We start from the raw sequence: 27,455 nt of genomic DNA on the forward strand, positions 1-27,455 counted from the left end.
GGAGAAGTGTGACCAAAAATAAAATACCCAACCCAGTCTCTGGCCTGCAACGGCTCACAAGCTTCAGTTCCTCTAAAGTATCTTCCTTTCAAGGAAAGTATGTGCAAAACTGGCTTTGTAGCTGAAATAGGCTAAACATTCACCATAATGTGGGGTAATTTTAGAAGAGAACAGGCAGTGACTGTAAACCCCCTGGAAATGTATTTCAATCGCAATGTCAAGGAATAATGGCAAAGCTAATTCTCCAAATCTTCTGCACTGAACTCTCGTCTAAGTCCTGTACTCTCCTCCCTCCCCTTTTTGTCTTGTGCTTGGAGTGTTGCGGCAAAGGATTGCATAAAACCAGGGCATAAGAAGCTAACAGAGTTTGAATTTCACCTCTAGGGTAAGGCAGTGAGCCCAGCTGCCCGCAGTGGTGTGTGAATGTACAGTGACTGGACAGCCTCAATCTGCCAATGATATTTGTATGGGTTTTCCTGGAACACCCCAGACAGGCAGACGATCTGTACCAAGATTTAAGCACCTTAAAGTTGCCTAAAGTGAGTCTGTTAAGTATGTCTTTGGATACCTAAATGAGCAGCGTGATTTTCAAAGAGCTGCACATCCTGCAGCTCCCATTACCTTCAGTAGGAACTCAGAACTTTTGGGCAGGTAATTTGGATGGAGGGGGCTTAATTTGAGACTTCCAGGTTTGAAAGTCTTAGTCTGATAGCATTAGACCAGGGGTTCTCAAACTTCATTGCACTGTGACCCCCTTCTGACAACAAAAATTACTACATGACCCCAGGAAGGGGAACAAAGCCTGAGCCTGCCCAAGCCCCGCTGCCCTAGGCGAGGGAGCCAAAGCTGAAGCCCAAGAGCTTCAGCCCCAGGCGGCAGGTTGGGGGAAGGAGGGTCTGTAATCTGAGCCCCACAGCCCAGAGCTGAAGCCCTCAGGCTTCGGCCCCAGTTGGTGGGGCTCAGGCTTCAGCTTTGGCCCCAGGCCCCAGCAAGCCTAACGCCAGCCCTGGTGACCTCATTAAAAAAAGGGTCGCAACCCACTTTGGGGTCCCGACCCACAGTTTGGGAACCGCTGCATTAGACAAATCACGCTCCCATTTTTTTCTGCACTCTGTTACATGGATGCATTACCAAGCAGGCACTGTCATCTACGAGTGCTGAGCCTTACTAATGAATAAAACGCCTATGGGAAATTTTAATACATTTTCCTTAATATTAAAGCTATATAAATATTTGAAATTCATGGGCTTAGAACACATGCTAATTTGTGGCATAAATATTTCAAAGGCACAGACAAACTCCTGGCCCCATCCCCTCCAAGTACACTGGTTAAATTTCTCCCGACTACTCAGGCAGCGTAATTCATGTTAATTCACTGGTGCGTAGCACGGGACGGGAGAGAGAATCAATAGCAGGATTTAGCTCCTGCTGATTTCAGACATCACTTCACACTCCTGCTTGTAGCAGCAAATACTGATGCCATAGATTAATGCGGAGTTTATCTGTTGTTGTTTCTCTCTCCCCACAGTGTCTGCCAGGTTTACGTACCAAATCCAGAGCACCAAGGGCCTAATTACTGGGAGTCTTCCCATCGACTGCAGTGAGCTCTGGATCAGGCTCCCACATCAGCTGCATCCAAGCTATAAATGGGTGTCAAAGGAAGCAGTGGGAATAATTTTGAATGAGCTGTCATCTCAGGACCTGGTGGTGGAAAGATCCATTTTAAAGCTAGCAATCCCAGCTTTAGCTTAATGCAGAAATCCGTTTAACTCTTACAGCACTGATATTTCCAAACGACTACAAACCTAGAACTACATCCTCAGCTGGTATAAATCAGCAACTGGTTTTGATGGAGTTACACGGATTTCGACCAGCTGAGATCTGGTTAATTATTTAAGTGACATGAACATAAAACTGAGAGTCAGGAACCTTCCCTTCTACAACTCACTCCCTTCTGCTGGTTTCTGGAAAAATCAGTTTGAACTAGTACATTCAAACCTCCCCAGGGCGGGGGGATATACCGCTCTGGAGGAGTTAACACCAATGTGATTCACCTTAACCAACCCCCACGTTTTTTATTGCTGGAAAGAGCTGTGGCAACTTTCCCCCCTGGAGTAGAACACAGTCAGACATAAATTGACTACAAAAGCCTTTCAGGATACTGCACAGGGTTACGATATCTGTCACACATGTAATGGATGACCAGGCTAGATCCTCCACAGGCAGCTAGGGGAAGGCTGGTAAATGGAAAACATCGTGTGCATCTGACCATTTGAATCCTATGCCCTGACTCTAGGAGCAGGTAAGTCACTTAGCATTTCAGAAAAGAGTTCATTTCTCCACTGCCAGAGAATATTTATTAGATTTCACAAAAGTGCAATTTAGCCTTCCTACACACTGGGCACCCTCTGACCTTTTATTTTCTTATTGCTTCTCCCTGTCCCCTCTCCTCCCCTGCATTGTTCCCATGCTGAACAACAGAGCAGGTTAAGCATAGCAAGATGAAATGCTAAGGCACCGAGAAGTGCATTGAATAGCTCATTCGCAGGGGCTTCTTGCACAGCCAAATCAGCCGGAAGATGACGTATGGAAGTCTCTCTCACACCGAGGATGCAAAATGAGGTCCTGGTTAGCCGGTAGGAGAACATGATCACCGAACTCCAGGCCAGGTCCTTCCTTGGGCACAACCCTCCCTGAAACCAATGGACTTTTTGCCAGAGGAAGGAACATGTCTAAACCCATAGGGGAAAGAACCCCGGGATTCAATCTTGAGCATTTTGTCAGCCTGGCCCAAGGAGATTATCTGTCAATGTGAGAACTGTAGCATGACAAGAAATAGCTGTTCTCAGTGCTGCTGGGTCCCTAGAGATTTTCCGATAGCTTGAGCTGGATTAAGCCAGCCTTGGATGCATAGGATTTATCAGCACTTTCAATGGAGAGGTGCCTGTTTCATTCCAGGAATCCTTTGTGGTGAATGTTGCAGTTTATCTGCAACTAGGGATAAGAATTCTCTATTTATTTCTTTATCTTGTTTCAGACCGGTAGGGCATTAATTCGTTCCGCAAGGAGACGAGGAAATCCAGCCACATGCCTGCAGGGTGAAAAGAGAGGCGAGACTCCAACAGGAATAATAATATTTAGCTCTGACACCGTGGATGGACACTTACAAGGTGGGGCAAGAGGGATTCAAAGAACGCATGAGGAAGTGCAGAGAATCACTCAGAGCTAAAACATGGTGCTGCAACCTGCATGAAATCATTGTTCCATTGATGTCAATGGCACAGCTCCCAATGGCTTCACTGCGACCAAGATTTCACCCCCTGATCCTGCAATCTGGGCTGTATGGATTCAAAGGCCTGATGGCAGGATCTCTCCCAAACCTGGTAAAACTCCCATTCAGATGAAGGGGAATTTTGCCTAAGGAATGAACTGCACCATCCAGTGATTAAAGTACAGCCTCTTTCATACAAACAACCTCAAAATTCTTAAGTTAAACAGCAGAGTTATGGAATTACAAAATAAATATCAACAAAGGAAGAGAAAAAGAATTATCATGCTGTTCGTAATAGTCTCGTTACCTTCTGCTTCCATTCTGTTTGTTTGTTGTATTTACCCGCTGTCTTTCATGCAATCAGAAGGATTTTTAATGAATCTGTTAACTCAGGGGTTGTACCCTATGACTGGAGAATTGCAAATATAGTACCTGTATTTAAGAAAGGGAAAAAGGTGATGCAGTAGTTTGACCTCTACTGCATGCAAGGTCTTAGAACAAATTTTGAAAGAGAGTAGTCGAGGACTTAGAATTAAATGATAATTTGGATAAAATGCAACACGGTTTTACAAAAGGCAGATCATGCCAGAGCAACCTGATCTCTTTCTTTGAGAAGATGACTGCTTTTCTAGGCAAAGGAAATGCAGTAGATCTAATCTACCTGGATTTCAGTAAAGCATTTATACAGTTCCACATGGAAATTATTGGTTTGATCGAAGAAGATAGGGATTAATATGAGAATTGAAAGGTGGATAAGGAACTGGTTAAAGGGGAGACTACAACAGAACATGCTGAAAGGTGAACTGTCAGGCTGGAGGGAGGCTACTAGTGGAGTTCCTCAAGAGTTAGACTTGGGACCAATCTTATTTAACATTTTCAATAACGACTTTGGAACAAGAAGTGGGAGGGTGTTAATACAATTTTCAGATTACAGAAAGTAGGGAGGTATTGCCAATATGGAGGAGGACCGGAATATCATACAAGAAAAATTGGATGACCTTGAAAGTACAGTAATAGAAATGGGATGAACTGTAATTGTCCAAAGTAATGCATTTAGGGACTAACAAGAATTTCTGCTATGTGCTGGGAATGTATCAGTTGGAAGCGACAGAGGAGAAAGACCTGAGTGTGTTGGTCAATCTTAGCATGGCTATGAGCCACCAATATGATGCAGCCATGACAAAAGCTAATGCAATCCTAGGATGCATCAAGCAAGTTATTTCCAGTCGATATAAGGAGGTGTTATTACCATTATACAAGGCAGTGGTGAGTCCTTATCTGGAATACTGTGTGTGGTTCTGGTCTCCCATGTTTAAGAAAGATGAATTCAAACTGGAAAGTATCAGGGGGTAGCCGTGTTAGTCTGTATCCACAAAAACAACAAGGAGTCCGGTGGCACCTTAAAGACTAACAGATTTATTTGAGCATAAGCTTTCGTGGGTAAAAACCTCACTTCTTCAGATCAAGTGAGGTTTTTACCCACAAAAGCTTATGCTCAAATAAATCTGTTAGTCTTTAAGGTGCCACCGGACTCCTTGTGGTTTTTGTCAAACTGGAAAAGGAGCTGAGAAAGGCTATTAGAATGATCTGAGAAAACTGAGAACCTACCTTTTGAGAGGAAACTCAAGGCGGTTGGCTTGTTTAGCCTAACAAAACAAAGGCTGAGGGGAGATATGATTGTTGTCTATAAATACATCAGAAGGATAAACACCAGGGAGAGAGAAGAGTTATTTAAATTAAGAGCCAAGGTTGGCATAAGAACAAATAGATACAAATTGGCCATCCACAAGTTCAGGCTTGAAATTAGAGGATGGTTTCTAACCATCAGAGGAGAGAAGTTCTGGATCCACCTTCCAAGGAGAGTAGTGGGGGCAAAAAACCTAACTTGTTTCAAGACTGAGCTTGATAAGTTTGTGGAAGGGATGGTATGATGAGGTTGCCTACAATGGCATATGGCACATCCGTGACTGCTATTAGCAAGTATCTCCAACGCCTGGAGATGGAACACTAGATAGGGCAGGCTCTGAGTTACTACAGAGAGTTCTTTCTCAGGAGTCTGTCTGGTGGGTCTTGCTCACAGGCTCAGGGTCCAACCGATCATCATATTTGGGGCCAGAAAGGAATTTTCCCCCAGGTCAGACTGGCAGAGATGCTGGGATATTTTTTTTTCACCTTCCTCTGCAGCGTGGGGCACAGGTCATTCACTGATTTGAACTAGAGTAAATGGCGGATTCTCTGTAAATTGAAGTTTTTAAAACAAGATTTGAGGACATCAGTAGCTCAGCCAGAGGTTATGGGCCTATTACAGGAGCAAGTGGGTGAGGTTCTGTGGCCTGCGATGTGCAGGAGGTCAGAGTGGATGATCATGATGGTCCCTTCTGGCCTTTAATTCTATGCATCTATATACTTAGACTATAAGCTTTTGGGGGTCTCACTCTATGTGTTTGTACAGCACTTAACACCATGGAGCCCCAAATCCTGATCAGGGTCCATAGTTGGTATCACAATACAAATAATAGCATTAAAGAAAGTGGCATAGGCAAGAGACAAACTGAAAAGAAACTTACATTTGAAATGAAGAGTCAGCAATGCTCAGAGAGAAAGGGAAGTGGATTCAGATGGCATGAGCTGCAAAGAAGAAGGTTCTTGCAAAAATGGACAGATTTAATGTTCATTGAAATCAACAGAGCACCTCTTGTGACCTCAATGCGCTTTGGATCAGGTCCAAAGAGTGGCAATACAGGGCTTGATTCTGCCCACATTTCCCGCAACTTTGCATCCTTGCACCATCCTTTGCACCCATGCAAACTGGGTCCAACCTGCTCCCAAATCAGAATTCATTGCTCACTCCCGCTTGTGGCAGCATTTTTACATCCACTACACAGAGGCAGCAGAGAATCAGGCCCCTTATGTAAAGGGGCTGAGAGGAGGCCAACATGAGCTGAGAGGAAGGAAAGAATCCAATTACGGGATAAAGGGCAAAGAGAGAAGGTGCATGAGGTGGTCTGGAGTACTTCCAGACGAGGCTTTAAAACAAGGAGGGCACTGAAAAGAGGGCAAAATTAAAGCACCTGAAACACAAGCTTAGAACGTGCTTCCCCCACGTAAACAAGGATAAATAATTCAGGCGTCTCCAAAATTAGAGGCCTGAGGATTCATTTTAACGGAGGGCAGCTACCAGTCCCTATTCCAGTGCCAGCCTCTCTGTACTTTAGATCTGTTTCTCCTGGCATTGCCCCTAGAGCTGGTCATATTTTTTTTCCGCTGAAACATTTTTTCAGTGAAAAATGGCTTTTTGGCAAAATGAACATTTTCATTTTGGTTGAAATTTTCCAATTCTGACATCCCCCCAGGCCCCGCCTATCCCAAGTTATTTGGTAAATATCTTTTGGGAAGAGTTTTCAGTTTACTGGTTTATTTTTGATAAAAAATATTTGGTATATGGTTGTTGAAATGAGATTTTTTTTAAACAAAATCCAAAATTATTTACCAAAAATGTTTCTCAAAAACATTCCCCCCAACCCCAAGTGAAAAACTGGAAAAAAAATTCTTGGGGTATTTTGAAAAAAACAAACCTTTTTTTTCCCCAAAAAACTTTTTTTTTCTTCAAAATTTCTCACAAAAAACTGGCATTAATTAATGTTTTTCACTTGTATTGCACCTATAATTTGAGAATCTCAGAATGTTTCACACAGAGTAATTAAACCTCACAACACACCTCTGAGCTATTCTTATACACATCTCTCAGAGTTCGGCACAAAGAGGTGAAGCCCAAAGGGGTCAAACCATCCATAGTTAGGTACCTAAATAAATGGCCTGATTGGAAGGTCTTTAGGGAAGGGAACAACCTTTTGTTCTGTGTCTGTAGAGCAGCTAGCACAATGGGGTGCTGATCCATGACTGTGGCTCCTAGATGCTACCACACTAGAGATAATAGATAACAAACAACACAGGTACTGAGCACCCACCACTCCCATTTAAGACCAAGGGCGCTGTGGGTGCTCAGCACCTTTGAAAATCAGGCAGTTTTTATTTAGGTGCCTAAAGATGGCACCCAAGTCTGAACATGCTGGTCTAATACAGTGACTCAATGGGAGAGGCAGGAACAGAGCTCAGGTCTCCTGATTCCTTCTCCTCTACTTCTACCACTCGGCAATGCTGCTGCTCGCCCTGCCCCTTCTAGACTATTGTGTGATATTTTTAGAAAGGAGAGCAAAGCTTGCTCAGAGTTAATTTCGGTAGCAGCAAGCGAGGGAAGGCCTCATGGGAACAGACAACATTTTCCTGCTTGCATCACTGATCACCCATGTTAGAAGATGTCTTTGGTTTGTTTCACAGCAGCTAACGGACACATGACAATGTGTTTGTGCTGCATTGGGTTAGCAATACCCATGTCATGTAGCAATATACTAGATATGAAGTAATATTATCTAATCTGTGTCTTCTAAGGCAATAAAATATACTACCTCCTGTTTTCCTGATTTTTTAAAAACACAGACAGTGCCACACACAAAAAGACCAAGATCTGCAGCTGTTCTGGGATCCCTCGTTCTGTGGGCAGGAGATGACTGTGTCCCAGAGAACCCTACTTTTCCACGTCAGCAATTGCTGGGGCTGTCCCAGGGATGCTATTGATCAGTAGTGGTGAGCGGGGAGGCCCATGAATGAGAGGGGAGATGGGGTACGCTTGATCCTCATAAAACACAAGCAACTGACTGATCTTTCGAGAGCTCTTATATTTTTGCAGTGTACCTTGCAAACCTGTGCATTCCAGCAGGAAGTCTGGAGAAGGCACTATGAGCAGGACCCTGAGAGGAACACAGACAGCAAGTCTTGGGCACAAACCCCGCTGGTGGGCCCAACACAGATTTCTGAGCAAGCTGCTGCTGTTCAGGGAACACTCAGTAGTGTGTTGAGGGAACCAGGACTTTGGGGGGGTGGGGGGTGGGGTCTGTCTGTAAATAAACAAGACTGTACCTGACTCATAGCATCGATTTCTCCTCCTAATGAAAACAACCCTGTAAAGCCTGGAATACAGATAAACCACGCAGGCCAAAGAGGAACGATCTGCACCCTGCAAACACGTGCGTTTCTCTAGCCGCCAGAGGGCTAGGAGCTTCTGCTTAGAACCGTCACCTGCAGTAGTTAATCCAGACTTGAAAACACCAAACTGAATTGTAATATAGATCTGTGCTCTACTTCTCCCTGTCACACATTTAAATCTATTTGATCCAGCCTAATGGACTGATCTACTGGTTTGTGAACACACATCCTGCTTTGGGCAACACAGCCGACAGCACCTCACAGATCATGACCTGTCACTTCCACTCAGGCTCACCTCCACCAGGAGCTTCTGGGAATGAATCCAATTACAGGCTAAAGGGTTTTCTTCCCCTTCCATATGGTCTCCATAACACTCCGGCTTTATCTCGTTTTAACCCCTTTCCCGGCAGGTGAGCTCACAAGCCAGGGATAAGCAGCTCAGCTCACCAGCTACGCACAGTTCCTATCTGTCCTGGGGAGAGGGACTTCTTTTCGGGGGGGGGGGGGGGGAGAGGCAAAGAAGAATGCTGCAGTCCCAGATTTGCCCTCTCCCTCCCTGGGAGGAATGCACAAACCTTTCTGAAAAGTGGTATCCAGGTCAGGGCATTATTTATAAACCTGGCCAAATGCACATAGCAAAAATCTGCACCATGAGCCAGGCTTTCAGCACTGGCTTCTGGTTTTAAGGGCATAATTTTGCACCCACAAATAGTTCCGCTCACATTTATCCACATGATTTACCGTGGGTGGCAATATTCCTAGTTTGACATGTCTAGCTGCTAGATTAGCAGTCGGATGCCTTCACTGAGGTTGCCAAAATACATTCTAGCGGAAGACTAGCCTATTGTACCACATTGAGTCTGTTTGGAGGGGCGGGGACAAGCAGAGGGCTGCAAGCATTAATGGGGTGGAATTTTTATATTTTGAGTTTATTTTGGGGTGGGGAGGATTCTGGGGTCAGGGCTTGTATGGGTTGGGGAAGGGTTGTTTGTTTCCTGATGAGTTTTTATTTCTTTACATGTGTTGAAAGGATGCTCTAATGATTTGGGTTCTAGGCAGGGGCTTAAGAGTCCTGGGTTCAATTCCCTGCTCCGCCACAGACTCCCTGTATGACTGTGGGCAAGTCACTTATCCTCTCTGTGCCTCAGTTCCCCATCTGTAACATGGGGACAAGAGCCCTGCCTTATGGGTACATTGGGAGGATAAAAACATTAAAGTCACTATGGTAACAGCCATCTAATTATCTTAGCTAGATACCCCCACCCCTCCATGCTGGGAGCAGGGCCAGCGTAGAGTCCTTGCAGCAGATTTACAGCAGCTGAAGGGGCCTTACTGTGACTGAAGGCCTGTCTACACTTGAAATGCTACAGCGGCGCAGTTCTCCTGTCGACGTAGATAATCCACTTCCTGGAGGCGCTAGCTAGGTCAACAGAAGCACTGGGGGTTAGGTCGTCTTAACTACACTGCTCAGGGGGGTGGATTTTTCATGCTCCGATTGACGTTTTTAAGCCGATTTAATTTTCTAGTGTACTCCAGGCCTCTGAATCAGGCCCTAGCTGTGAAAGGGCTGGAGAGAGTCAGTGGGCTGACGTTGCGGGACTACACAGGGAATTTTTGCCTCGACTCAGCTTGCTCACTTAGAATCTTCCCACCGCACAGGGGACAAATCACTTTTCCTGTTATTTAAGACACAAAGGCCTCCTTCCTCATCGGAGAGTCACCAAACCATACAGCTGGGCCAGCGGTAACATTGTTCCATCATTTCCCACGGCTCCTCTCGGCCATGCACCTTTCAAACCCTATTGTGCCACCAAAGCCTTTCCCTTTTGGCCTGCGCTAAATCGTTTTCTCTTTGTTAACCTCTGCACACCGGTCAGAGGGAGAGAGGATGTTATGAAGCAGGGAAGGGGATGGTCGTTGAGGTTCACAAGCTAACCACACCAGGCTCCTGAAAGGGTCCAGCATTCGGAAGAAAGGCAGAAAGTGGAGACACGGCTCGGAAGGAATCCATTACAGAGCAAGCACTGAGAATGTGACCCTTTCAGATTGGGAGGGGGTGAATTTGGGGCATCAATCAGAACGAGGCAGGGAAGCAGGAATTGTATTGCCCTACAATGCCCTTGACCTCTGAAGAAACAAGACAACTCTGATCTTGGTAGGGATCATGACTTGAGCTGCTTGTGACTCAGACTCTGGGAAAGTTTGGGCTTTCGCCTGATGAAAATTCAGCTGCAAAAGAACTATGGGGACAGATCCTCAGCTATGTAAACAGGTGCCCATGCCAATGAAGTCAATGGAGCTAGACCGATTTACGCCAGCTGAGGATCTGGTCTGATACAATTTGGGGGACCAGATGGCATAGAGTGGTTGGTAACAGGAGAGAGGACTTTTCCTCTCTGAATTCAGTCATCATAGAGGCTGAAAGTTGTTGCCATCTGATGGTAGCTTGTGTGAAACGATCTGGACGGTCTCAGTTCCAAGCATCCCCATCACAAATACAGCCGCTTCCTTCCTGATTCTCTCTCAGAGAGGACAAAGAGTAAGTGGGCCAGGGACACCAAAGTCCCCTCTCAACCCTAGAGGAGGCAGGTGGATCAGAGTTGTAGGGGAGTTTGCAACGTTGCTATCTAGGTACTTATGTGACCCTCACCACCACTGTATCAGAGCACCTGCCAATCACAAATGGACATTTATCCTCACAACTGCTATTACCCCCATGGCGAACTGAGGCACAGAGACCAAGTGGCTCGCCCATGGTCACACAGGAAGTCTGTGGCAGAGCTGGGAATTGAACACAGGCCTCCTGGGTCCCAGTCCAGTGCCTTAATCACTATCCCTCCTCCTGCAGGACCTGGTTCTGCAGACAGAAGAGAACTGGGATCCCCAGGGCTGTCAATGCAGTGATTTAAGTCATTTGGCATATAGCCTCTCATCCAAGTCCAACCCATTTCACAGCCTTTTAATGAAGGTTTCCCATTTACTATTATTGCTTGTATTACGGTAGCACCTAGAGACCCCAATTATGATCAGGGCCCCTTTGTGCTGCGTACTATACAACCACCTAGGAGGAGCATCCCGAAGTGTGTGTGTGGGGTGGGGAGGGGGTGGAATTGCCAGACAGGGCCCAAATTCCCGTTTACCTGTCTGGTATGATGATGTTCATTAAATTGTGCAGATCTCTCCAAGAGGTGTCATATGAGGTTTCCTGGCCTAACAGATACGAGATTAAAGCTATCACTTTCCATTTTCATTACTGATGCATAGAAGGTTGGGGGAATCCAAGTTCACATCCTGGAAAAAAACCAGCCGTCCTCCCCTGTATCATTTTCCTCCTCCGAGTTGACTTGAGGCCTTTAGGTATCGCTTTGACTGCTGCTGACCTAGTGAGAACTCTAAATCCATGTCAACCAAGGACCAGAGCTTGCCGCACCTAGCTTGATCTTTGCTCTACCTACATGTTAACCTTAGGCTGCAAAGGGAGAAAACTGACCTCATGAAAAGAATGATGATGCTGGAAAGACATCTGCCAGCCTCATCACCGGAGCCCAAATAAAAGTCAATGGGGCTAATCTGAGTTACATCCGCTGGGTATCTGATCCCGAGACTTTATCTCTGGGTGCCAGCAAACATGGAGCCTACCAATTCACCAGCATCTGGACATTATATGTAAAACTGGGTAAAATTTTCAAAAACACCTCAATGGTTTAGGAGCCTAAGTGCTACTGAAAGCCCATGAGACTTGGGTGAATTTGAAAATTCTATTAGCTTCCCTTAGTTTTGTAGCTTCAGGCTGGTGCATGGGTGTCCACTGGAATTTGATCTCAATACCTGACAACTTTGATAAAGTTCAAATCCAGACACAGGATCTAAATTCAACACATACAATATTTCCCATATTTTGTGCTCAATCCCATCTCTAAAAGGGGTCAGTCTACCTCTGGATTCATCCATCCTTCACCTCTATGAAAATTTGGAATTGGATCCAGGTCTGAACTTTGTGGCTGGAGCCCACTTCTACTGAAAATCAAAGAGCTTTTTCTATGGTATCAGATTAAATCAGGTAACATTCATGTCCATAAACATGTGAGGATGCAGGCACACTGAGTTACTACTCCAGCCTTTTGCCTCAGGAGACCTAAGTTCAAATCCACATACAATCCTCTTGACTTTCATCCTCCAAAATTGAATACAAGTCCAGGGACTTCTAGCTAGTCCTTCATGTAAACTGGTCCACGTATGTGAATCTCTTTGGATACCATATGACTTTCTTCCCAAACTCCAGCTGAACCTTTCTTAGAAGTCCAAAAATATCTGACTTAGATCCTCCTCCTCCTTCCCCAATTATTCTTCATTTTGTGTGTCTACACTTCTAAGGAGAGGACATGGAAGCACAAAAATGTTGTCAGGATGGCTATTTTCATGCAAATATGTCTGGAAGGTGGAAATGCACATTCCCGTGAGATTCCCGGCCCACATTTTCAGAGGCTGCTCAAGATAATGTGCCATCCTAGGCAAAACTTCAGTGTCTGCCCCATTCCTCGTAGGCCTAAGGTGGCAGATTGGGCCCAGCTTCCCCTCCCTCATGACCCAGGGTGACAGGAGCAAATCTGAGTGGTATTGTGACCCCATGTACCAGGTCACAACACCATACACTCAAATTTGGCCCAGTCACACCTCTGTTATGATGAAGGGGCAGCCAGGCCAAATCAGCCACTCTAGATAATTACCCAAAAATCTGCTGCCCTAGGCAGCTCCCTAGATTGCCTATAGCTAGACTGGCCGCTGCCTGTTTGCAAACAAAAGTTCAGAGAAACATATGAACTTTTGGATGCTCATCTGAATGGACCCTGAAGTATGAACCTTTTAAAAATTGACGCATTGTGGGGGAATCCAGTTTTGGTACATTTAGAAACCTCTGCCACTTTCAGGAGGGGTATAAAATACTTTCAAGGAAATGCGTCTTCGACACATGATGGCAAGGGAGCTCTCTGGAATGAAGGGATGTTTGTGTTTTACCAGCGAGGAACCCGAGGAGAGTCTAGAGAGGAGAAAGAATCAGGCTGGATCATTTTGTGACTTGGTGCACCATAGTTACTTCTCGCTCGTGTATCAAGATGGCATTAGCCCCTTTCCAAGGGGGTAGCCTGCCTATCTGGAATCCTTACCCCAGGGCACCCCTGGTTTCAATGACCTGATTATTCTGGTCTCCGCCAGCCATGTCCTACTTCTCTATCCTTTCAGTCCAAAGCTGGAGGATCAGAGCATGCCAGCGATAAAGATACCATTCTTCCTACCCCTTGGCCTTCCGTTCCTGCCCTTCAGCTCCGTCTTAAACCTCCCTCCGCCCTGGCCCCACGCGCGCACAGCTTTTGGGACGATCTAGTTTCTCCACGGAGATGATGCGGACTTTTTCCATCCACCTCATTTCTGAGGAGGGTGGGCGGGGGGGAAGGGACCGAAGCTTACAGCATTAACAGATCAGGGTCATGTACGCCACCATATGTCACAGATTAGCAGGAGAGCTCTGTTAAGAAGCCTTAGGCAGTTCTCCCATTGCAGCAGCGTCCAGCATCCTGAACTAAAAGTGGGGAGCTCGGACAAGGAAGAGAGCATATGAGTTTGGGGCTACTTCTGACCCAGTTCTGACGGATTTCACAGCGCGATGTAACCTCCCCTTGACTCAAATTCAGCACTGAGGAGTCAGGGCGAAACCTTCCTTTCCTTCCCATTTACTCCCTCAGTTTGAGTGTGGGTCAGACACACTTTTTCTTGCCACTCTCTCTCATGCCATCTCCAGACCTTCTCCTTTCCAAACAGCCACCTCAGATCATTCACCAGCCTCTCCAGCTGCTGGTTGATTTGCTGTCCGTTCTCCTTGCCTGGGTACAGTTCTGAATAGTACCCAAGCAGGCATTTACCAGGCAGGTAGGGATGCTACCAGCATTCCAGTCACTGGGGACAGCCTGCACCAAGTTCCAGGGGAGTCAGTCTACAGTCGGTAGGTTTTTAAGGGGCTGGTGCAAACAGTATTTTCCTCTTCCCAGCGGGAGTCAGGCCGTCAATTCTTGTACAGCACCTAGTACAATGGAGCCCTGACTTAGCTGATGCCTCTCTAGGCAGTGCTGTAATATAACTGCTAAACAATAATAACGCTTCAGTGCTGTGTCCACCCAAGTCTACTAAATGAACCCTTAATTGGCTGTGGAGCTCCATGGCTTTTCTCCGCCTCGGGGTTGAAATAATATGAGAGCTGGTTCTTGTCACTCTATTTCCACCATCTGCAATACTTTACAGGAAGGTGCTCAGCCAAGCACGGAATGCATATAATGACCAGGCTTGGGAACAACAGGGTTTGAACCCTGGCTCTTCAGTGCTAAAAGCACAAGCCACTACTGCTAACGGAGCAACTCCTTTAGCTAGCAGCTGTAGTAGACTCATTCTCCTATAAACTGGGACACTAAACTGGGACTCGGACTCATGCCCGCCTCAATCTGGGTGACACATACAGTATTTCATCCCCGATGCAAAAATAGAAAACAGCCCAAGAAAAACAAAACACAAATAATTAGGTATTTAGTGTCCTGTGAAACCTGGTGGCATGTTTCCCCATGCTTAGATATTATGCTGATGAGCACAGACAGACAAACATATATGGATATAGACAGACAGATATGCCAGCTTTCTGCAAAATTAAATGCTGACCCACTGTAGCTGCAGTTTCTGGAATGAGTTAAAGAGGCCAGGAAAGGCCCAGCTGGGTTAATTCAACCATCTTATTGCCTTGCCATGGCATACTCGTAGACGAGACAGGTTCTTGCAGGGCAGTCCAGGTCAAGGAGTGGAAGCAGAGCCGAAAAGACCTGAGGACTCCTAATTGGCCAGTACGTTGTAATGAATTGTATACACCACCTAATGTGGCTAGCTGAGCCACTCTGGGGAAAGGGGACGGGCTGGGAGGCCACCACAGTGCTTTTCCCTCCCCAAGCCTGGGAAGGGAAGCGGAGTGCAGGAATGAAGGGAGGCACCACTGGGAAAATGGGTGACCTTTACTGCACCTCCAGGGAGAAGTGGGGGCCACTGCAGATTAGGGGAGTTTTACCATTGACTTCCAGCAGGCAGCAGGATCAGGCCACTTGGGTCTGTCAGAGACAACAGGAGTCATCTACTGCCTATATCAGTGGTTTTCAACATGTGGTCTATGGACCCCTGGGGATCCGCAGACTATGCCTAAGATTTCCAAAGGGGTCCACGTCTCCATTTGAAATGTTTTAGGGGTCTGCAAATGAAAAAAGGTTGAAAACCACTGGCCTTAAATAAAGTGTTCTCGAGGGTTACAGTGCGACGGGACTGGGAGTCAGGACTTCTGGGTTCTATTTCCACAGCTGGGAGGATATGTGACCTACTGGTGGGAACTGGTGGGACTGGGCATGGCAGTCAGGATTCCTGGGGTCTCTTCCCAGCTCTGATAACAATTCATTGTGATGACTCAATACACCCTGATTTACTCATCTGTAAAATGGGGACAGTGATACTTAACTGACTTCACAATGCTCTCCTGTTCCTGACCTGGGAAGATATGATCCTTCTACCAATGACAAACCGGAAACATTTTCATTAAAATTCAGGTTACAGACTGTTTGGCTCAAGGGGATTAAATATATGAACCACCCCTTTTAATAACACACGTGCAAATGCATGCTTGGGACTTTGACGTGCTGGTGGTTCTGCACCCCGGTCATGTGCACGCTTGTTGGCATGTATCTCTTTGAAGACATGGTCCTCAGAATCTCTAGGGCAAAATGACATGATAGGGCAGGGCATGGGAAAGGGGCTATAGAGCTTTTCACTTCTAAATCACTGGTTTAAATCGAGGCCAGTTTGGAAATGCTTAGAGATTTAGCCATGTGGTTCTGATCCAGATTCAAACTTCTGTAAAATCTGAGAAGGTTCAGAGCTGGAGTTCTGGTTCAGATCCATCTGACATGGATGATCCCAAGCTACAAAGTTTGGATTCGGAGCTGAACATGCCCAGGGGTTCTGGTTCAAGAACCCAGCAGGCAATGGAATTCATTACCCTCTGGTAGCTGTTCCTCCAGGAGTCTGTGTGGAATGAGTCAATGGATCTGACTCCATGATATCCTTTTTTAAAAAAGTTCATCCCCCAAGGCAGGGCAGGAGCAGGGTGAGGGGACAGGGTTATACATTCAGCCCACCATGCAAAGTGGAAGGAGGAGACATTTCCCAGTCACTGTATCCCTTCAAAGCACTAGGGTTTTCCAAGTGCAGGATCAGATGTTCAATTACATACTTCAGAAACCTAATTGCAACAAAGACCCAGTGCAATCCACCTCCCAGCTAAGCTGCACCAGGGGCTGCAAGAAAGGATTGCATGGAAATGAGAGCCCAGCAGAACCATCTGCATTTGTTCTTGCTAGTTCCATTTGGCAGCCTGGCATCGCAACAGCATTTGGCTTACAAAGTAATTCAGTTGAGACGTCAGCCTAGAAACCCCAGTACGTATTTAGACTATAAACTTTTGGGGGCAGGGACAGTCTTTTTGTTCTGTGTTTGTACAATGCCTAGCACAACTGGTTCCTGGGCATAACTACGGCTAATAGATGCTACCACAATGCATCCCAGTAAACAATGATAATAACTTCCTCCTGAAGGGCAGGAGGTAGGCAGGAGCTGGCCGTGGACAGCAGTGGTTGGTCAAGAAGAGCCTTGCAAAAGAAAAAGGCTGGTTGCTTCCCAACATGTGGACATGCCCAAAGCTGATGATATCGCTCAAGTACATCTAATGTTGCAATGTTCCAAGGCACCTATTCAGATGCTATTCTATTGTGAGCCAGTCTGGGTCTGGGTTCAGGTTTGCCAAGCTCTGCGGCTACGATCCAAAATCCAAGTGTTGCTGCTTCAGCCGTCCCTACTATGAGGCCAGAACCTGCAGTGAGAGGACCTGATTCTGCTCAGAATCCAGTTCACTATTTTGAGTATTCAGATGTTCATGAAACCCCATACATTTCATAAATTTTCGCATGAACAATTATTAATCTGAACGTTGGAAGGGTGAGAGTCATTGTTTTCTGTCTAAAGAAAGGGAGGACTTGTGGCACCTTAGAGACTTAACAAATTTATTTGAGCATAAGCTTTCGTGAGCTACAGCTCACTTCATCGGATGCATTCAGTGGAAAATACTGAATGCATCCGATGAAGTGAGCTGTAGCTCACGAAAGCTTATTCTCAAATAAATTTGTTAAGTCTCTAAGGTGCCACAAGTCCTCCTTTTCTTTTTGCGAATACAGACTAACACGGCTGCTACTCTGAAACCTGTTTTCTGTCTGAAGTTTCAGACAGCAAGCCAGTGAGGGAGCAGAAAAAATACCATGTGACTTAAGTGACCAACCACACACAGCAAATATCAAATACTGAACAGTCCAAGCAAGCAGATTACAAACAACCCAGCAGTCAGAAATTGCTTTTCCAAATTATTTGCTGAATATTGGCAACTAACAAATACAATTGCAGAAGCAAAAACAATTGCAGGTAAAAAATAGAACCCAGGAGTCCTGACTCCACATCCCCTACACTAACCACTAGACCCCCCACCCTGTGGAACAGAGCCCATTGTACAGATGGGAAATTGAAGCACAGAGAGACTAAGTGACTTGGCCATGGCCACATGGGGTGTCGGTGGCAGAGCTGGGAATTTAACCCAGGTCTCACAAGTCTTAAGCCAGTGCACTAACTCCTGAACCATCCTTCCTCTCAAATAATTTGACCAGCTCACCTTCTTAGCTACTGGGCAGTCACAAGGGTTACCATTTACGTCGAATTCAAATGGGTACAGAAATTCCTCTCCAATACTCCTGTCTCTGTTCTACCGTTCTACTCACCTATCATTCTTTCATGGTTAGCACCTGTCAATTTACCGCTCTGCTCCTGCCTCACCTCACTTCCAAATAAACCAAATTCCTTCAAAGATATTAAACACTTAATGGAAATTAATACGCCTTAAGGCAGGTTTTGGGGCCAACTAGCTGCTTAGAGGGCGCTTAAACCATCAGCCCCTCTCAATCCCGTTGTCCTTGTCATACAAACTTAGCCTAGACCCTAATCCGCCCCTCCCACCCTCACTCCCTCCTCCACTCCAGCAGAAGTGGGCGAAGGATATAAAAACCCCGATGGGATCCTGGCGCTGCCAGCTCTGGGATGTAGATGAGGGACAACACACCAGCTCTGCATTCTCTTAAGGATTTCTGTTGGGGGTGGGGGGATTGTTTTTTACTGAGGTCGACAATAGAATTAAATTGGTTTTTAAAAAAGAAAGAAACAATTAAATAATAAAAAGCAGCTGCTAAAATAACAGAAGGATGAACGGGACAGAAGGTATCAATTTCTATGTGCCGCTCTCCAATAAAACAGGGCTGGTGCGGAGCCCCTTTGAGTACCCACAGTATTACCTAGCTGAACCCTGGAAGTACCGAATCGTGTGCTGCTACATCTTCTTCCTCATCTTCACCGGGCTCCCCATCAATCTCCTCACCCTCCTTGTCACTTTCAAGCACAAGAAGCTGCGGCAGCCACTCAACTACATCCTGGTCAACCTGGCGGTGGCTGATCTCTTCATGGCTTGCTTTGGCTTCACTGTCACCTTCTACACGGCCTGGAACGGCTACTTTATCTTCGGGCCTATGGGCTGTGCCGTGGAGGGCTTCTTTGCGACACTGGGAGGTAAGAGCTCAGAGGCGGGAGCTGAGGATGTTCAGGGAAGGGGGAATGATGCATGCGCTTGCCTGGATGGAGGAAGGAGGAGCGAAAGGAAGGTCTAGTTTGCCCTGGGTTTATTTCCAGTTGGAAGCATGCCATCCAGGCAGATGGCTTGCATTCAGTCTGTTTCTCCTCACTGAAAGATTCTTGGCTGCACTAGTGGGCTAGACACTGCACGTTTCAACACGGGCTAGACACGCAAGTAATTACCCAGGGTTCCAGGCAGGTTTGTACAGCCCCATGCTGCCGCAGATTCACTGCTCTGGTGACACTGAGCTAGCTATGACATCCCCTAATTGCAGTGTAGACATGCCTTATGTGGCATCAGTACATTATGCCCACTCCCGGAAGGGTGTGTTGCATTGTAATGCAAAGGTACCACATGGTGAAATGAAACGGCCATGCTACATCCTCACACATCAGTATGGCACAGTGATTTGAGAACCAGCCCAATGACAAGCTATGAGCCATGCCCAAAATAGATTGGGGACTTTTAAAAATTGTCCTGGAAGTCCATGATGACTGCAACCACACCAGGAGTTTCAGAAAGGAGGCAATGAAAAGAAATCAGCCCAAGCCGCAAAATTCAGCTAAGGATCTGGGACCCAAAGTTCAGGGGTGTTTGAATTGGAAAGGGCTGGGTTTGAGCCCATCGCTAGGGTCCACACGAAGGCAAGCACATCTTGAGATTAATCTGGAAACTGCCATGGTCTTAGCAAGATCTTCCACCACTGTTTAGAATGAGCCCTGCTGAATTCTGTGTGGAAGCCCTTCCCAGCAGGTCACTCTCAACACTCATTGGCAGCCTGACTGAAAATGACTCTTCCTTCCATGGTCTGACCTGAAGCCATCGGGTTGAGGTGACTTACGCGTGTATTTGAGCATCTGCAGTGCTGCTGGGAGCACTCATGTACAGAACTGAGCACCTGAAGGCAGATGCCCAGGTTTGAGTACTGCCCCCTAATACGAAGGCTTTCACCTCCTGGGCTATGCTAGTCATGTCAACCCGGCCAGACATTAGTACCACATCGGAGACCAAGTCAGTGGCCTGTGTCAAATGGGTGGGTCTTTATCCCCTGACAGGCAGCATCACAACCAACCTTAATTGGGCCCCCTTATTGGTAGCCTCAGCAGAAGGGTCCAGGACTAAAAAGTCCAAGAGACTGAAATTCCCTTAGGGTGGTTCTTTAGAAGAGTGCCTGGGAAACTTACCCCATGTTGTTCCAGTTCCGTGGAGAAGTGGAAGACATCAATAACTAGGGCTGTCATGGGGAATACAAAATAATGTTTGGTGCAACAGTAAGAACTCCAGGAGCATGTAAACTTGCCCCAGGTTCCCAGTGGAAGATGCTATCACGGTTATATAAAACCAGTGGTCCAAAGCAATGCATCTTACAGCAGCAATGCTGCAGTTTGGAGCAAGGACAGGTTTTTTATACTGGAGAAAGGGCAGGTCAGTATTTGGGAGGAGAAGGAAGATCTGATCAGTATCAGCGAAGGATAGAATGACCCCATCTGTATTTGGGAAGGGAAAATGAGTCTCCTCTGGGCTAGAGATGAGGAGCTTGGTGCTTATGGAAGAGGAGGAAAGGTCTAAACCTGGGAGCAGAATGAGGGTTAATTGTGTATCAGGGAGCTGAAGGAAGATATGGTTGCTCTCAATAAGAGTAAAAATGACATGGTCAGTCTCAAGGAGTGGAAACAGGGTTCAGTCTATATTTTTGAGCAGAGCTGCACAAGTAGTGCAGAAATTTTCCAGTGACTATCCAGCGGTGTTTTCAAACCCAACTGATCTGACCACACTCATGGCTCTTTGATCTTTCACTCCTGCAAGCAGGGTTGCGATCGACTCTCAGTGGCACAACCGCTTGCAAAAAAAGTCTATTTCCAAGCAACATGAATTAATTTTACATCTCTGTGCTCATCCAACCAGCAAAGAGAGATGATACCTGCGGACTTATCCGGCCAACCGAACACAGCTCAGAGAGCAAATTCTTGAAGGGAACAGTTTGCAATCAATGCAAGGAGTTTTAAAAAAAAAGGCTAAAATTTCACTGGGTAATTTTCTCTCCTGAATACATTTGAGGCAATGGGGATATTCCTGCCACCAGGAAAAGAGGCTCAACAAATCTGGTCTATGCCAGGGATTGGAAATGGGGCCAGGTCTATATTAGGGAGCAGAAGAAGGGCCACTTAGTGTCATCACTAATTCCTTCAGTGAAAAGGCCCCATCTCTGTGCCTGACAACAGCTTCTAACCTTTCACGCTCTTTCAGGCCCTCTGTCTTATCCAGGCTTCCCATTTCTACCCAGCAAAGAACAAGGAGAGTCACAACTGTGGGGGGAAAGAAAGAAAAAAGTTTATGCTAAAGGGAAGCCGCAAGAGCCACTGTTCTTCGTGAAAGCTGAACGGAGGGGGGAGCTATCATTGGATGAGCGCATGCTGGGGGCATTAACAGGCTTATGGCACAGGCTAAACACTCATAATCCCCTAAGGTTTGATTATCCTTTGATAAATAAACACACCAGCACCTGCCCAGGCTCATTCTCCTGCAGTGGGAACACATACCAAATACCCATTTAGACTCTTAGAGCCAGCAGGACAGGTTCAGACATGGTGCAAGCGAGGGTTCACGCCTTGAGCCGTATTTCCTCACACCAGGTCGAGACTTGGCCCATTGACTTTAGGGGATGACAAATGACCAGGGCCCTAAACAAGACACTCAGAGACTCAAAAGGCCCTTGGGCTTTTTATATGGCCATTTTGGGGGCAGACTCTTAGGCACTCTAAAGGCAGACTCTGCTCAAGCCACAGTGAGATGGGGAAGCTGCAGGGTACCGGATCCAGTTCAGCCCTGTGACGCAACTCCTGGTTCTGTACTGTACCCACCAGACCATCCTTCCCCTCTGTTTAGATAAGAGCAGGTTTAGACAAGTTCTTGTCCCCAATGTCTTTTAACAGCTCACTCATGTTAGATTGCTCTGTCTGTCTCTTTCTCCCCCAGGTCAGGTTGCCCTGTGGTCGCTGGTTGTCCTGGCCATAGAGCGTTATATCGTGGTGTGTAAGCCCATGGGCAATTTCCGCTTCTCTGCCACCCATGCCTTGATGGGCATCAGTTTTACCTGGGTCATGTCCTTTTCCTGCGCTGCTCCACCCCTATTTGGCTGGTCCAGGTGAGTAATACGAAACACAGACAGTATTTACACCATCCGGACAAAGACCGCTATCTAAATACTCGAATCCCAAATACCCAGGTGTCCCCCTATGCATGAGCCCTTGAAGCACGGAAGCAATTATGGAGCTGAACCTGATCTGTGTATCTTGGGTTGATACTGGGGTAATGCCATTGACTTAAAAGGACTTACTCCTGATTAATGCCAACGTTAATGAGAGCAGAATCAGACTCTGTGCTTTGGGATGCTTCCTGAAAATGTAACCTCATGCATCTGGGCATTACAAGCTTCCTCACACAGCTCTGCCAACGCACCTCTATCCTACCCGACAGCCCCCGCTGCTATTCCTGTCCTAGACTCCCCACATACAGCGCTGCTGAGGCACCACCTCAGTCCTGATCTTCAGCATCTCCTGATAGTCCAGTCCCGGGTTTCACCCCATCTCTGCCAATGCATTTCATTCTGGCCAAACATCACCACCTGCTATTCCAGTTCTGAGTCCCACACAGAGTTCTGCTGGGACACCGCAATCCCGACCTGCAACCCCTTCCCTTGCTGTTCCAGTCCCGAAAGCTCTCTGATCAGCCCAACCACAGGAAGTGAGAACTCACCACAGGAAGGGCAAATACAGACCTACATGCTCTTTTCTTGCTACCGCAGAGGGGAAGGGACAAAGGAGCCCAGGCCACCAAGCAAAGGGAGAAGAGACTCTCTGTATTTGCTTGTGAGCAAGGAGGAAGCACGGTCTGCTCATAATGCAATTGTCTAATGCCATAGGCCACCAGCTGCGCTCTGTCGAACAGCTGTGTTCTCCTCCGGGGAGCCAGCCACGCACATACTTGTCCCCATTCCAGCAGTCACTGCAGACTAACCTAGCAAGAGCAGAATTCTGAGTGAAGAAGAGTTAGGGGCCCAATCCCGCAATGGCAGCTTCCGGGGCTAATCCTTACATATAACAGTAAATCCTAGTTAAACCAATGAATTAAGATTAAGATTACACGTGGCGTAGACCTTATTGTTTCAAGTTGAGCCCAAATATCACATTGGCCAGGAGCTGGGTGGTCAGGACTGAAGCACAGTATGGGAAGCCTCTGCTGTATAGACTCCGTGGATAAACACAGGACTTGAGCATTAAGGAGGGCTGTCAATCTGGTGTCTTTCACATGAATTCACTTGTCATTTCCCCTCCAGCACAGGCAAAGCAACTGTCCTCGCCACAGCCCTCCTGCTGCACAAATTTGGGACCTGATCCCGAAAAAGACTTACATTTACTCCTGGCAGCAAACCCATTGAAGTCAATGGGGTTACTTGCTTGAGTAAATTTACTTACATGACTCTGCAGGGATCAGGACATTAGCTATTAAAAGTAACAAAGCTGCTTTTGAGTCATAGGAACCCAAAATCTGATAAACTAAGAAATATCAGAGGGGTTTTTAGTTTGGACCCCCTCCCCGCCCCCCACAAATCTCTCTCTTTATGGAAAAGCACTAAAGAACTGACTAGGGATGAAACCAATAGGATGCTGCAGAAATGTAACCGGGGTCCATTTAGCTTCGCCCACAACCCAAGCTCGACCCACAACTAATATTACTCCGAAGTCCTATGGGAGTTCATAGAGGACGAGATCCATCCTATAGGTCTAATTAAAATCAAAATCCTTCCTATAGAATTTTACAGCAGGGAAAGAATCCTCTTTTGAATTCTGTAGGCTCCTCTGAAAAGCCTATGGAAAGAATCTTATTCTACATTGAATTCTACAGGCAAAAATTTAAACAGGCGCAAACGATAGGTCCATCAATGGCTATTAGCCAAGATGGTCAGGGACGCAGCCTCTCAACAGCAGGGAGTCCAGGACGCCTCAGAGTTCATACCTGCACTGAGCCATAGTAGGTTCCCCGTCATCTCTGCTCCTCAGGAGAAATAACAGGTGGCACATGGCAGCCAAATGCTCAGCCGTGTAGGGACGGGAATAAATCGCCTGCTCCCCATGGGAGAGAGCGTCTGTCACAACAAACTGATATCTACATGTCCAAGTGCAATGTGTCAGCGCAGAGCAAACGGCAAACATGCCGCCTTCTTCTGAATGAATCACCGCCCCTGCATGATCCTCTCCCGGGCTGCATGGCCCTGGGGCACGGCAGCTCCCGTCACCCAGAGAAGGAGTGCAGCAGGCTCACCAGAGCCCCATGTGGAAGCATGCACTTCTGCCTCACACCAATATGCCAGAGGGGGTGCATTGGCAGAGCTGGGCATGGGGAGCCCAGGATTTGAGCAGGGGGTTGGACAAGATTACCTCCCGAGGTCCCTTCCAACCCTGATATTCTATGATTGGCATTGCAGAGGGTGGGGGCTACAGGTCAGGATTGAAGGGCATGGGCCGAGAAATTTGGAAGGAGCACACACAGTGGCTGGCCACAGCGCCATTGGCTGGTGCTATCATTCTCAGAGGCTCCAGGAATTGCTAATGCAGCACCGTGGCTACTCCGTGCCTGCCGAGTGACCCATCGTGGCGAGGTTTGCCTCTGTGGCTGTTCTGCCTCTACTTCCCCATCATCCAAGCCCCTCTACGAACTTGCTTAGGCTCCAGTGACCTTCTGAGCTCAATCTCTTCATTCACTCTTCCCCCGTTCTCCCCCGGCTAGCAACTGAGTTTATCCAAAACCAGAACTCAGAAGTCCAAACGCACACAAAGTTCCCCATCTTCCCTTCTTCAATGTCCACTCACAGGCTTTACCTGGCTCGGGCTCTGTAGAACCATGCGTGCTCTCTGCAGTGCTGTCTTCCCCCAGCTCCAGCACCACACAACCTCCTGTGTTCTGGGCTTCCCTGGGTTACTGCCAGGCTTCCTCCTGCCTCTGGAAGTCTCAGCTACGCTTTCAAACACACCCTGCCTGCAGGTGCCTGCTGCCTTTTATACTGGAATCACCTGGTTGCTCTCCTGTGGGGCTCATCTTGCAATCAAGGGCTGGCTTAGCCGCAGGCTCTCCAGCCCATGGGCAAGACACCCTGCTGCAGACACAGAGACTCTAGGTCACCTCACCAGTTTCAACGCAGCCCCATTCACGGGGGCCCCCGTGAAATGCGCGACCTAACCCTTCTGTTTTGCTTGCTCTCTCACTCCGCAGGTATATACCCGAGGGCATGCAGTGCTCTTGTGGCCCAGATTACTACACCCTCAACCCTGACTACCACAACGAATCCTACGTCCTCTACATGTTCATGATCCACTTCATCATCCCGGTGGTGGTCATCTTCTTCTCCTACGGGCGGCTCATATGCAAAGTCCGAGAGGTAGTGTGTGGGTTGAGCTGCTCAGGGTTTGACGAAGAGAGACGAGCATGAGAGGGTAGAGGGTGTTGGTCCTCAGCTGGAGAACAGGCTCCCTGAAGCACCAGCAGCACCATCCAATGGGCAATACAAGCCTGCATGTGTTTGGCCAGGTCAGACTAGACAATCAGAGTGGTCCCTTCTTGCCTTGGAATCTATGAATCGCCCCCGGTGTTAGCTCTGTTCACTCCCCCATCTCCTCTGGAGACAGGCCCAGGCTTAGCAGAGAGGCAAGAGACATAAAACTTCACACCCATAATTTATCAGCGGGCGGTGAGGGGGCTCAGAGCCTCACAGGGGGATCGAAAGCAGGGATGATTCTCCACAAGCACAAATCAGGGTCATGCGTGTGCCCCTTTCAGCCTCTCCTTTCTCTAGGTAAGAGAGTTTATCGGCTGCACTTTATGACTTGGTGGGTGCTGCCTTGGGTGCGAGCCATTCCACGTTCCATGTGTAAATCTAGTCTGTGCTCCAGAACTAGCCCGGGTTCAGAGCAGTGGAGCTGGCCCCTGCCCCTGGATCTCATCCATGTTCTGTGCAGTGGTTAGATCCCTTCTGGGCATGACGCAATATCAACTGAAACGTCTTCGGCCCAGGGGTCAGCTTTCCCAGCAAAGGGGTTCTGACCTGCTCTCTGTCCCCTGACTCCAGCCATGTCAGATACCCAGTTCTCTCTAGCTTGCCTGGTGGGAGACAGCTCAGCCCTGCGCAATATGCTCCTTGGCTCACTGCCCTCTCCTTCTCCCACAGGCAGCGGCACAGCAGCAAGAGTCCGCAAGCACCCAGAAGGCGGAGAGGGAGGTGACCCGCATGGTGATCCTAATGGTTCTGGGCTTTCTCATGGCCTGGACGCCCTATGCCTTGGTGGCATTCTGGATCTTCACCAACAAGGGGGCGGAATTCACCGCTACTCTCATGTCAGTGCCTGCCTTCTTCTCCAAGAGCTCCTCTCTCTACAACCCCATCATCTATGTCCTCATGAACAAACAGGTGAGACTCCCAGGGCCAGGCAGAGGAAACCTCCCTGCCAAAGCTGTTCCTGTCCTAGGCTTCCCCCAGAACTCTAAGGGTGCACCCTGAACCTGGCCTATAGCACCCCCTGCTCTCGCAGTTCTGCGTCCCCAGCCAATGCACCTCAGTCCTGACCTGCAGCTTCCCCCCCTGCTATTCCATCCCTGGGCTCCCTCTACTCAGCTCTCCAAATGCACCTTGATCTCAACCTGCAGCACCCCTGCTACTCCACTCCCTGGGACACCACCCAGCTCTGCCAGCGCACCTCAATCCCAACTTACAGCCCCTCTATTATCCCAGTCCAGTGTCGGTGCTGCCAACACACCTTGATCCTGACGTACAGTCTTCTTGCTACTCCAGTCGTGAGCTTCACCACAGCTGTGCAGATGCATCTTCCTCCTGCCTAATAGCACCCCCCTGCTATTCCAGTCCCAGAACAAATTCCAGTTGAATCTGGTATCTGTCGCTTTCTGCCTTAATTTGTTTAGTGCTGCCTATGCAGTTGGAACAGCTGCCACATTTCGCCACGGGGTGGTAGCATCTCTGTAGTGGGCGAGGTATTATACGTAACCCAGCAAAGTGCTCTTTGTCTGGTGATCAGAGGGACGGCTCCACTGGCCATCGTGGATGTATGTGCTGTGCAAAGGTGCCACGGCTCTCTCTCTCTCCCTTCAGTTCCGTAACTGCATGATCACCACAATCTGCTGCGGTAAGAACCCCTTTGGGGATGATGACGTCTCCTCGACCGTATCCCAGAGCAAGACCGAGGTATCCTCCGTCTCCTCCAGTCAAGTGTCACCAGCATAGACCATGGACAGTTTGAACTTGGGGGACGTGCCACGCTCTGGGATCAAGAAGTA

The 27,455-nt window shown here is 47.6% G+C and overlaps 1 protein-coding gene and 1 long non-coding RNA gene across 2 annotated transcripts; one reads left to right on the forward strand and one right to left on the reverse strand.

The window, feature by feature from the left end:
• Window positions 1-2,553: 2,553 nt before the first annotated feature.
• LOC122463482 lies at window positions 2,554-25,240 on the reverse strand. Its single transcript, XR_006286900.1, has 4 exons — window positions 24,992-25,240; window positions 13,259-13,352; window positions 11,455-11,605; window positions 2,554-3,091 (listed from the first exon to the last, which is right to left on the reverse strand). It is a non-coding gene; the product is annotated as an uncharacterized LOC122463482 (long non-coding RNA).
• On the forward strand, window positions 18,688-27,402 carry LOC102946021 (blue-sensitive opsin). Its single transcript, XM_007063507.2, has 5 exons — window positions 18,688-19,048; window positions 22,089-22,257; window positions 25,383-25,548; window positions 26,335-26,574; window positions 27,271-27,402. Exons 1-5 carry the CDS (start codon window positions 18,688-18,690, stop codon window positions 27,400-27,402), a joined length of 1,068 nt encoding a protein of 355 aa, XP_007063569.1.
• The last annotated feature ends 53 nt before the right edge of the window (window positions 27,403-27,455 follow it).

Source organism: Chelonia mydas, chromosome 21 (genome assembly GCF_015237465.2).
Source record: "Chelonia mydas isolate rCheMyd1 chromosome 21, rCheMyd1.pri.v2, whole genome shotgun sequence".
Classification (NCBI taxonomy): domain Eukaryota; kingdom Metazoa; phylum Chordata; order Testudines; family Cheloniidae; genus Chelonia; species Chelonia mydas.

What these genes read in the sequence shown, in the direction of transcription:
- LOC102946021 (XM_007063507.2), top strand. Translation starts at nt 18,688, where the DNA reads ATGAACGGGACAGAAGGTATCAATTTCTATGTGCCGCTCTCCAATAAA. An exon ending in CCCCTATTTGGCTGGTCCAG is followed by an intron (nt 22,258 to 25,382) that starts GTGAGTAATACG and finishes CTCACTCCGCAG; the next exon opens with GTATATACCCGAGGGCATGC. An exon ending in TCATATGCAAAGTCCGAGAG is followed by an intron (nt 25,549 to 26,334) that starts GTAGTGTGTGGG and finishes CTTCTCCCACAG; the next exon opens with GCAGCGGCACAGCAGCAAGA.